This window comes from Lissotriton vulgaris, chromosome 7, assembly GCF_964263255.1.
Source record: "Lissotriton vulgaris chromosome 7, aLisVul1.2, whole genome shotgun sequence".
In the NCBI taxonomy this organism is placed as follows: Eukaryota; Metazoa; Chordata; class Amphibia; order Caudata; family Salamandridae; genus Lissotriton; species Lissotriton vulgaris.
The window spans coordinates 1,340,199,730-1,340,212,066 of record NC_141695.1 but is presented as its reverse complement, the minus strand read 5'-3'; the positions used below and the strand labels follow the sequence as shown (position 1 = coordinate 1,340,212,066).

General features: G+C 48.0%; 1 protein-coding gene across 1 annotated transcript in view; it reads left to right on the top strand.

The window, feature by feature from the left end:
• The window catches only part of LOC147703652 (uncharacterized), a 1,900,603-nt gene extending 1,890,659 nt beyond the window's left edge, over positions 1–9,944 (top strand). The window contains exons 37-38 of the mRNA XM_086929537.1: positions 7,294–7,329; positions 9,736–9,944. Coding sequence (XP_086785663.1) covers positions 7,294–7,329; positions 9,736–9,944 — 245 coding nt within the window. The remainder of the gene's footprint in view (positions 1–7,293; positions 7,330–9,735) is intronic.
• Positions 9,945–12,337: the final 2,393 nt, after the last annotated feature.

The following is a 12,337-nucleotide window of genomic DNA, read 5'->3' as shown; positions in this document are numbered from 1 at the left end:
TGAGATGTGCTCTGGCATGAGCTGAGCCCGTTTGCAGCTTGCGGAACCAAGTCCTAATAGCTGTTCCATGATAACGCGTACCATATACTCTTAAGTGCATTATAATCCTCGCGGTTATTTGCTAACTTTGGAAGCGCATTATCAAAACATGTCGAGTAAGGTGTCATACGAATTGGAATACTAACCCCCGCCAATTCTGGTGACGGGGTTAGCATTCCACCCTTCTAGAGGGACACGACATGTATGTAACTGTGAACCCCGGTTAAAGTTAACTCGAGCCTCAGCATCACAAAATTGATGCTGCCACTACAGACACAAGTCTGACCTCCTGCTGCTTGGAGTCCTTCCAGCGAGGGAGGCTTGGACAAAGGGTTTCCTGCCTTGGGAGGTGCTAGCACCACCCCAGACAGGATTTTGTGTATTTGGTAGGACAGGGCTCAAAGGAATGAGACATGCCTGGGGCACACAAGGTGTCCTGTACATACACCGGTCAGAACCAGTTCCTGGGGCACTCCAGCCCCAGAGCTGGCAACAGATCGGACAAAGGAAAGGGGGTGTAACCACCCCCTTCCTGGTCCCACCCAGAGGAGGGACCTAGTCGTAGTGAAGCCCCCTTTAGCCGGATAAAGGTAGGAGCTGGTCCCATTCCAAATCAGATTAATCTTGACTACTTCCACGCAGAAACTCTTGACCTTCGACATCCTGATTCCAGAAGACTGAAGAATCTCCCCTATGGTCAGGGAGTGACCATCCTGCTTCGCAGGCACCATGAAGCTCCTGTGCGGTTTGCTGCAAGTCCTTCCATCCCGGAATCCGACGGCCCAGCTCAACAAGACCCGGACCTCCAGACCTCTCTGACCTCTACCCACATCCACAGCACAGCTGGGACCCGTGGGTGCGACGAGCAACGTGGAGACGGCCATCTTGAGAAAACCTGCACAGCGCTTCCAGCACGACCGCCGAGGGATCCTCGAGTGAGTGCATTGGGGTTTGAGAAGCCCTACACCGACGCAGCTCCTGCACCAAAGACCAGCCCCCCAGCATCCACGAGATCTGCGTGGGGCCCTTTTGCCTGGTTGCTGCTCTTCCTGTTGTCTGGTCACTCGCCGGCTGGCCTGTGACCTCTGAGACGACGACCCGAAGAATCCGACACTGCTAGTCTGGTCCCCCAGACTGGCCCTTGGTTCCCTGTGAACGAGAAGCACCCCGGACCCTCCTGGTCCGCACCAGATGCCATCTTTGCTCCAACTCGTGGCTTACATTTGCCAAGGCCTACTGTCCAGATCGACAATCCGACACCGCCAACAGCAGCAGACTGCGTGGGACAGCTCGTGCCTCCAGCCTGGTCGTGAAGAACAGCTCCTGGACCACACAGCTGCAGAGAGAAGCGACCCTTTCTTCACCTGACTGCGGCAACAGCATCTGGTTCCCTCCTGGTTCCAGCACCGTCACTGGCTAGTGACCAAGACTTTGTCCCCTTCCCTTTCAGGACTTCTTCTTCCTAGTTCCATCCTTGGAACCACCGGACTCCTCCATCTGGCTGCCTGCCAGCAACTCATTGTTTCAGGCATCACCGGGATCAACACAGCAAACCCGACGCAACTTCAGCCCTATGCACCCGCAGCCTGTGGGTTAGGTAACTAAAGCTTCTAGGTGCTGAAGTCTGTGTACACTATCCTAGTGTCCAGGTCCACTGTTGTTTTCCCTCCATCCAGCCGGGTTCGTCCGGAATCCGTAACTTTCTAAACTGTACGATCCATAGACGTTGGTACGCATCCCGCGTGAGAGTTTCCACTCTGCACGTGAGTCCCGTGGGCCTCCTGCTCCTTACTTACCTAGTTTGTAGCGTAGTCCCAGCGATCCTCCAGCCTCTGGATCTCCTTACAGTACTTTCCTCCCTCGCATTCCATTGTTTTGAGTATATGGTTTGCCGCGCCCCTAAGGCGCCCTTGTAAATATTGTGCGAACTCGTATTTCCTTTTAAGTATTGTCATGTGCTTAGCCCTCTGACCTCATAAAGAGTTCAGAGGTGTTGTTAGTTAATAAATAACTGTTTATTTTCATAACTACCTGTGTGGTGTCCTTTTCATTTGGTATTCAAAGGTTATATGTGGTAAAACAGCTGGCTTCACATGCCATAAAGAGTTTAGCCTAAAGACTGCTTTTGTCCACGCTACTAGGATAGCTGGTCTATAAGGTTGACTTACAACCAATCACCATAAGGGTTGTTTGGACTGATACAAGGTGGTCACTAGAACTAGTGAACATCATATATCAGGCCAACTTCTCACACCATCAATCAGAGCATTCTTCAGGACAGAGTAGTTGTTAGCATCCCCATCACTAACTGTGAGGAGCTTGTCTCTACCTTTTTCTAAAAAGGAGAGCCATAAGATTGCTGCCCACTGACTTTGGGGTACCTGCTGCACTTTGCAGGCCCTCTCCAAAGCAGTTATCCACTTGTGGATGTCATCCCCTTCTTTGTAGGGGGGCACAATCTTGCTTAGGTTTCTATTCTCATAGGACCTATCTTTATCCTTAGGGATATTGCTGCCACCAGTGGGTTCTAACCCACTCTCTCTATGCTCTCTAGCACAAGCAAGCTTCTCTTTGGCCAGGGCAACCTCAAGTTCCTGTCTTTCAATCCTAAGAGCAGCTTCTCTCATCTTTGCCTCTTCTTCCCTTCTCTAAGGGGAAGTCATCCCCCTCTGAGTAAGGGCATGAGAGCTGTTTGATGCATGAGAGACAAGAGATTCCCTGGAGTGGGATCTCCCTCTTCTCTGCCTCTGGGTAAGCCCACTTGGGGGTCTGTATGAGGGCTGCCCATACTGACTCCCATGTATGCTTAAGTTAGCCTGACTATGTCTCCTGACTAAGACCTGACTGTTTGTCTCAAGATCAGAATCACCTCCTTCTGTCTCCTCTTCTTCTTCTGGTACCACAGTACCAGCATTATCATCTGAGGAGGGAAGGACTTCATCTGCACTGCCTGTGTCACCTGTCTTAAGTGGCTATTGAGCATCATACTCTTCTAAGAGCTCAACCAGGAACCTGAGGGTAGGGTCTGAACCCTGTTTTAGCCTTCTAGAAGTATACAATTGTCTCAATTCTTGGAATGCTAAGGCTTCATATCTTGAAGTAGTCCTCAAGGGATCTACTTCTTCAGGCAGAGAACCACTGGGGTTCACTGGATGAGACATGGTTTCTAGTGAGGTGGGGTGTTGCACCTACCTACACTATTTGTTTTCCTACATAACCTTTCTAGGAGTTGTAGTCAGGGTGTGCTAGGCCCAGGCTCTACAACAGCTAAGTTCAGTAGAACTTAAGTATGCTAAGACTTGTTTTTATATGTACCTACAGGTACCTATGTGATCTTTCAAATGATATCTCAAGATTACAAGTGGTAAAACAACAGCAAGCTCTAATCCCAACCCCTGCACACCAATGTGAGAAGTTGGCCGGGTATATGATGTTCACTTTTCTAGTGAGCACCTTGCACCAGTCCAAACAACCCTTATGGTGATGGTTGTAAAGTCAACCTTATAGACCAACTATCCTAGAGGTAGCGTGGACCGAACAGTCTTAGGCTAAAAGACTCTTGAGGGCGTGTAAAGCCAGCTGTTTTACCATATGTAACCCCTTGAATATCAAATGAAAGGACACCACACAGGATATATATATATAAAATATATATGTATTTATTTACTAACACACTCCTCTGAACTCTTTATGAGATCAGAGGCAAAAGCACATAACAAGTTATACTCAGAAATACTTTAAATAGCACAATTTACAGTTAGGCTCTAGGGCCGCTTAAAACCATATACTAAGTAAGTGGTATAAGAACCACGACTTGGGAAAGGAGGAGGCCTAGGGCCTAGGGAATCGCTGGGGCTACACTATCTGACCCTTAGGTTAGGAGTAGGAGGCCCACAGGCGGCGCGTGCAGAGTCAGTACTCTCATGCGAGAGTCAAAAGAAAGTCAATAGGAACGTAAAAGGTAAGTAAATGAAGATTTAGGACACTTCCGGTCTAGCTAGAAGGAAACAACTAAAAACCTAGACACTTGGATAGTCAATACTCTTGAGAGCACCGAAATACTCGCGTTACCTCACCCACAGGAAGCAGGTGCAGAGGTGTGAAGATGTGTCGGGTTTCGCCGTTGAAGTCTATGGAGCCTGTGAAGAAAGATGCTGCAGGCGAACAGGTGGAAGATGTCCGTGTGGATCCAAGGGTGGATCGAGGATGAAGGAGACCTGAAAGCAGAGGGGACATGGTCTAGGTCACTAGCCAGTGACCGGGTGGAACCAGGAAGGAACCAGACGTCGTCGAGGAGCAATCAGGTGCTGTCATGAAGCTTGTTGTTGCAGCCACGCGGACCAGGAGGCGTCGAGGACGACCAGGTGCTGGAGAGGAGCTGTCCCACAAAGGTTCTCGCAGATGGAGGGGTCGGCTTCAATATCAGAGCCAACAAGCCTAAGCAAAGGAAACCCACGCAGGATACAAAAAAGGCTTCTGGTGCAGACAAGGAGGGTCTGAGGTACTTCACCTTTTCAGGGAAGCGAGGGTCAGTCTGGAGCAACCAGACTAGCGATGGATTTTCAAAGGATCGTCGTCACAGGGCTACTAGCCAACTGGCCAGCAACTGGGACAATGCGTCGAGCAGAACACAAGCAGAAGGGCCCCACGCAGATCTCGTGGCGTGTGGAGGGCTGGTCTTCGGTGCAGGTGGAGCTCGGTGTCAGGGTGTCTCAGTCCTCAGTGCACAGCTTCGGGGAGACCTCAAGAGCTGCGCGGTTAGAAAGTTGAAGGCTTTCCAAGTTGCCTGGTTCCACGGGTTCCGACGCCTTCCAGGGGACTCAGCTGTGCTGGAGTTGTTCAGTGGGGTCAGAGAGGTCCGGGAGTCGAGGTCCTGTCATGCTCTGTGCTCGGGTTCCGGCGGGAACGGGGACAAAGCAAGCCGTTGAGTTGCTGGATGGTGCCTGGTTGCCCAGGGTGGTCACTCCTTGGCCAGAAGGGAGATTCTTCAGTCTTCAGCTCAGGTGAATGTCGAAGGGTCCAGAGTTTCGTCTTCAGTTCGATTCCAGGATTAATCTAAAGTCTCCTGGGTCAGCTCCTACCTTTATACAACTAAAGGGGGCTGGTTTGCTCACTATGTCCCTCCTATGGGTGGGACCAGGAAGGGGGGTGGTTACACCCCCTTTCCTTTGTCCAGTTTCGCGCCAGAGCTGGGGCTGGAGTGCCCCAGCAACCGGTTTGAACTGGGGTATGCATGAAGCACCTAGTGTGCCTCAGGCAGTGTCTCAATCTATTCAGCCCTCCCTGTCCCAATACACATCCTCCTGTCTGGGGTGGTGCTCGCACCTCCCCAAGCAGGAAACCTATTGTCCAAACCTCCGTGACTGGAAGGACTCCCAGCAGCAGGAGGTCAGACTTGTGTCTGTGGCAGCAGAATCCATTTTGTGATGCTGGTGATATGGTTAACTTTCACCGGGATTGTTGGACTTAACATGTCTTCTCCCTCTAGAAGGGTGGAATGCTACCCCCGTCACCAGAATTGGCGAGGGGGTAGTATTCCAAAGCGTATGACTCCTTACACGACATGTTTGGATAAAGCCAAACCAAAGTTAGCATCTAACCGCGAGGATTATAATGCACTTAAGAGTATATGGTATGGCGATATCATAGAACAGCTATAAGGACATGGTTCCGAAAGCTGCAGACAGGCTCAGCTCATGCTAGAGCACCATCTCACACATAACCAAGCACTCTGCCTTCAGGATTGTTAAGGCCTGCCATAGGAGTGACTTATAGGTTACTATGTGTCTACATGTAAGTAGGTATAGGAATACTACACCTAAGCAAGGGGTGGTTACACGACCTTGCCCCAGCTGAGTGATCAGCCAGTTGTGTCGATTTGAGTGGCCAGCCAGGGGTGGCATAATACATGCTGCAGCCCCTGGTAGGCCTTGGTTACACCTATGACCTGAGTACCTACGGTACACTTCTACAAGGGCTGATAAGGTGAATCAATTCCCATTTGTGGATGTACCTAGAGTACATGGTGTGAATTTAGAGAGAGTGCATCTGGGCTGTGGGTCTGATTAGCAGGCCCACAGCCACATCTAAGTCGAAAACCAGTGAAGCAAAAGCAAAAAGTGGGGGTGACCATAGGAAGCAGACCCTACTCTCCTACAGAGGTTGTCTCAGACAGAGGTGCAAACTTTATGTCGGGATACCTGACTGCAATGTGGAAGGAATGTGGTGTGAACTACAAGTTCACCACACCCTATCATCCACAATGCAATGGTCCAGTTGAGAGATTCAACAAGACCGTAAAGGGCATGATTAAGGGTCTCCCTGAAAAGCTCAGTCAGAGATGGGACATCCTGCTACCCTGCCTTTGGTTTGCTTATTGAGAAGTCCCACAGAAGCGGGTTGGCTACAGCCCTTTTTGGCGACAAAGTGGACAATGCTCTAGAGCGTTTCAAGGACTCAGGGAGTACGGCCAAGTCCTTGGGCTCTCCAGACACCCAGCGCAGTCTGCTTTTCTCCCCTTTTGTGGCTACGGAAGGAGTGCTCCCCTACAAAGCTACAGGTCGCAACAGGTTGGCCTACCCTTGCGCGGCTGGTGATGTTTGAACCAACGTCATGGTTCCGAGGGCCAGCGGGTGGGCCAGTCTACCAAACCCCCCAAGTCCGACTTTTCAGGCCCATCAAACACCAATGGGCAGCAGGATTCGCCATTGCGCCCCCCTTTCTAACTGGCGCACTATCACGTCGGTGGGTTTTGCAAATAGTCCGAAGGGGCTATTCCCTCCCATTCGAGACTACCCCTCCAAACATGCCACCGCTATACCACCGCATGCCGGAGGATCATCTGGCTCTTCTCCAGTAGGTAGATACGGCTCCTACATTCTCCTATTGAAGTGGCGAACTATTGAAAAGTTTCAAAATTCAGTCTGACATCTGCGATATATCAAAATTGAGGAATCTGCATGTAGACAGAGTATCCACTTGAAAGATTGCTAATGACGGTAAGTGACTTTTTCTTCTAGGCAGTATCGAAGATCTTAAAGCAGTGCTCTATTTTCAAGTGCAGTACCTTACATTATAATGTATTTCTCTATTTTCCTATAGACACTCCACATTCCTCACTGCAGTGAGGTGGAGCATTCTATATTTTAGTTCAGTGCTTCATATTTACCTCTCTGACCTAGACATCCTGAAAGGTTCCACTGTTTGCTCACTTGTGTGTCTTGTAATAATTAGCAATTTTCCCATTTTCCTCAGGATCAGAACAGTCCCCTATTCCGTCTCCTAGCTCAGGTGAGAAAATATCTCTTTTCTCTAAGGTGGTATAGGACATGTAAAAGCTTTCTTGTATATCACCAGGAAATTTTATGTCTCGTATTGGAACATTTATATAGCCGTACTATCAATGCATGGGACGCTAGAGCGCTTGCCCTCATGGATTACAGCACACGACATGTGGGGTGTAGTGGTAGAAGTATTTTGACTTTATTTTGATCTTGTGAGGCAAATGTTGACATGTTGTACGTGATAATCACAGATTTAGTGGTATCATATCATAGGAACCTGTGCTTAGCAGAATTATGGAGGGTGAAAGAGAGGTTTAGGAAAGTAGTATCTTTCTGGCATAGATATCCCCACTTTATGACTGCTGTCAGTGTGTTTTGACTGTAGTTCACTGGGATCTATCTAATCAGGACCTTAGTGGCTGCACTCTCGCTTCTAAATTCCATGGTAAGTACTTTGTACGCCCCACAATTGGCATACTGGGTTACCATTTTAAGTCCCTACTATATGGTACTGAGGTACCCAGGGCTTTGGTACACCAGAGGTCTCCCAAGGGCTGCAGCATGTATTATGCCACCCATGGGATCCAATGCAAACTGGCTCTGTGTGAAATGGTGCTTGCACCTTTCACTTGCGATAAAGGTTTCCCTTATATCCTGGTCACTGTACTTTTAACGTATAAGTCACCTCAAACGTAGGCACTTCAGTCCAAGGGAAGGGTGCATGGTTCTAAATGTGTGAGTATTCCTGCATGACCAGGGGTACCTCTACAAACCTCAGAATCTATTCTCTGGGCTTTGTAAATGCAGGCAGCCATTATAAGATATGTAGTGGGAACTGGCAAGTCGAGATGTACAACTACATAATGGCTGCCCAAACCTGGTCATGTTTGTTATCAAACATGTTGGAATCATGCAACGACACAGATTCCAGTGTGAGTTTCAGGAAACCATTTACTGGGGGGCTCCTTAGAGGACCCCCAAAATGATATTGGGGCCTGTCAGGCGCCTTGTGGAGTGGTTCCCTGTTGAGCACTAGTCAAGTACTGCCGACCACATCCTGAAGGTGAGGGAGGGCACCCCTGTTCTCCCCACTGATGACAATGACGATCCACTAAGGGTGTCCCCATTATTTATAACTGCCCCAGGTGCTATCTCTGACACTGATCATTTGTTGACCCTCAATCTAGAAGTACTCTGAACCATCCCTCTACGTACGAGGGTCTCCATACAGCGTTGTTTTGACTGGTATCCTAGCTGCTTGCAGCATTCCCTTCTGTTGGCCAATCACAGTGCGCCATTTGGAATACTTGACTGACCATGTATTGTGGTACAACCCTACCCACATTACACTGGCAGGAACCTGGAATCTTGGCAGCATAAACCCCCACTCTGACTTTTTGGGGTAGACCTGGTAGGAACATTATTAGTCCCTGAATATTTGCCGCCACCATTTGCATGGCTGAACTGTTTTTCTTTTTAGGTTCTGAGACCACCCGCTCTTATTATTGATATCACCATGGCTGACTCATGCAATGCTAAAGACAATGCCACTATAAAGATTCTCCTCACCAGGCTCAAGGGCAAGAAGTCAGATCGCCACAAGGGGACCTTTTCCTTGACATTACCAATGGCGGATAATGCTAACGAATCAGCCAATGGAGACCAGCCGGTCAACCGCACTTTTCTAGAGTCTCTCTGGCGTCCTGCGGACAAATATTGTGACCCTTAAACAGATCATGGCAGCTGACATTAAGAGTCTTACTAGAGAGGTGAGCGAATTGGGGGAAAGGGTCACAAATACAGAACAAACTAACAAATCACATGAAGAGGAACTTGATGCATATCCCTGTAAACTGTTAGAGCTACAGGACAAGAACATGGAGCTACGCTATCAAGTATAGGATCTAGAAAACCAGTTTGGGATGGCTAATATAAGAAGCAAAGGTGTTCCCCTACAGGGCCGCTGAGGGGGGCCTGGAGGAATATGTCTGCAGGCTCTTCCACCACATCGCTTCAGATCTTGCACCAGAGGATATCGTATTAGATAGAACACACAGAGTGCAACACCCTGCTAAAACACCAGGTATGCCTCAAGACATTTTGACATATCTACATTATTACACACAGAAGGAAATCATCATGGCAGTTGTACGCGACCCAACTTCATAGACTTCAAGGGCACCAGGGTTTGGATGTATCATGACCTTCCTTCCATTATCCTATAGTATTATCGCCTATTGAGAACTATTAAGAAGTCATGGCGCAGAAAATAATTCTCCATGTTATGGGCATCCATCCTGCCAAACTTTGTGAAACTGTGAGATATGAAATGTGCTCACCTTGGAGGAAGCAAAAACAGTGTTGAACATTGATAAGCTGCAATGGGTTGAGACCTCTAAATTCCCCTCCACAGAGTCCATCACACACATCCAGGGGCTTCAGAAGTTCCACACGAATGAAGAAGATGAGACAAACCAAACCGAAGTGGAGAGCCATAAAGAACGAGCAGCTCCACCTGTCGGGTGGGCCTCAGCCAGGCCTACCAGTGCAGGGGGTTCGCCCTTTTCTGCACAAGTTCTCAGACCAAAAGGGAAAGAAGTTGGCATGGAAACTGGAATATAAAACAAGGCTTTAATTAATAAACCTCATGAGGTGGAACCAATTCACACAACACCCTTCAGTAGTGTATGAAGTAGCACACTGAACAGAAGGAGCATGATCCTTTTACACCCACACAGGGGCTCAAAAGAAGGCTGTACAAGTACAGAAGAGAAGGGTTACATACATAAAAGGTCATACAGAAGTGCACAGTCAACAAGTGAGAGGAGCTAGCAATTGCATGGACAGTCACAGTATCCTCTGCGCATGTGCAGAGTGGCAGAGCCTAAATATAGTCTGTCTCTAAGCAGAGTACAAGAACAAACAACAGCAAGGTAGGACAGAGCACATGGTGAGCACATGGCAAACAAGATGGCTGCAGAATACAAGATGGCTTCAGCTAAATGCTAACCCTGATTTCTGCCAAATTACAACAGACGACCCTTTTAGCATTAGTTGAAGACATTCGTTCATTTGGGGTAATCTAGGTTCATAACCTGTACATTGATGTTCATCATTTCAGTGACCTCTTTATTTAATAAACGTTGTGCTTTCATTTCTGCAACATTTCGCTTGGCAGGTGTACAGGCAGAAATACAGACGGAGCAGAGCATTGGACCACATTTTATACATACAGAACATGTAACTAGTATCATGAGTATTACACATAGGATGGTCAGTAGCTTCCAGCCCCAAGTGGCAAAAAGTATCCAAATCCAGCTAGTAAAAGTCCAGGTGCCAGTCTCTGGATGAATTTCAGCAGCGATCTTATGCAGTTTAGAGATTGCATCAAACACTGAAGGTGAGTGGTCAGGAATGTAGACACAACAGCTACTGCCGATGATGCGACATGCACCACCTTGATCAGCTAGAACCACATCAAGAACCATACCATTTTGGAGTGCTACAATCCTCGCAACTTGCAGCTCTTCCGTAATGTTCCTAAGTGCCATAGCTGTCTGATTTGTAACAGCTTCCACAACACGAGTCAATCGTCTTATCTTTCTACTGTTTAATGCAGCACCCACAAAGAAGAACAAGCCCAAATTAAAGTCGACATATTGTTGCAAAGTGGTGTCAGTCTGGTCAACCTCATCCGTACTTATTGTCCTTTTGTATCTGTTCTTAGGGATATCATTGTATAGCCTAAAGTCTCTATGCTACAATGCAGGTGCCAGAAACACAGGGGGCAACAAGAAGGACACTTAGCATACTCCTGACCATCCAACGGGTAGTTGGTAATATCCCTTGTTACAGCAGCCAACGTATGTATTATGTGAGGATATGAAGCTGCTGTTATTGGCACCTTCAACAGTCAAAACTACAGTACACTCACTTCTCCCCACTGGAATTCTCCCAATACTTCCTATACATAAGTCTGCTTAAGCTCTGGTCACAAAAATCACAAAAGGTCCATTGTTCTTAATAGTTCTCATATTTGGGAAAACATGGCATAGAAATTTTCTCAGGTCCATATTCCTCCCATTCCCATTTAGTTCCTTCAGCTCGCGGATTACCATCTTCATCTGGATAACATACTTTATTGAGATGATAATTAATCCTTTCAACAGCCCCCTTTCCAGAAGCAATTAAAAGCACAAACCAAGCTAGGCAAGAACCATTATGAGAGAAAGGAAGAGGAATAAAAGGTGTTCCTCCTTTCTTCTGGTGAGCAGGTGTCACCCCACACACCTAACAGTTGGTAGTATTTGTGGCATTGTGAGTGTGTTGCAACATCTGAATAAACGTATTATTTAGGTAGGATGGTCGATGCTTTTGTTCATGGTAAGGAAGCGTAAATTAATGATGCTCAACTGGTACTGGAGTAGTGGCCATCAAAAGCTGTCGAACAGGAGCCACTTTCTCAACAAACCAGGTTGTCACTGCTATAGCCAACATAGCAACAACAAATCCTACAGCACAAATGGTCTTTTTATTACAGATCTTAGAAACAGTTGATCTCCCTGTAGACATGATCGCTTCGTCGTTGAAACAAGTGTTGGAGCTCTATTCCCTGGGCAGCCGTTGGTTTCTTCACAGAGGGTCAAGATGGGTGTCACTATGTAGGACTGATCCCCCCCCATGCCACATCAGCACTCCATTTCACCAACCCAGGACGGTTGCTCAACCAGTCTTTTTCAACACTGCAGATTCTTTCCTCAGTCTTAGCTGGTACCGGGATACTCTAGAGATCGTGTGGTCCGGGAAGACTCCCTCAGATTCGTCAGGTGAGATAGCGTGGCCCTTCTCCGTTTCCAGAATCTCTCAATGGTCAGTCAGCAGCACATCAGGTTTCACCAAGGTAGGCGACACTTGCTTGCAGTGAGTGCTATGGACCCAGTTCCTCCTGTTCGTCACTCGAACCGCTGTCCACGTCGCTAGGAGCACTTGCTCCGGTCCTCGCCACCTCGGCTCCA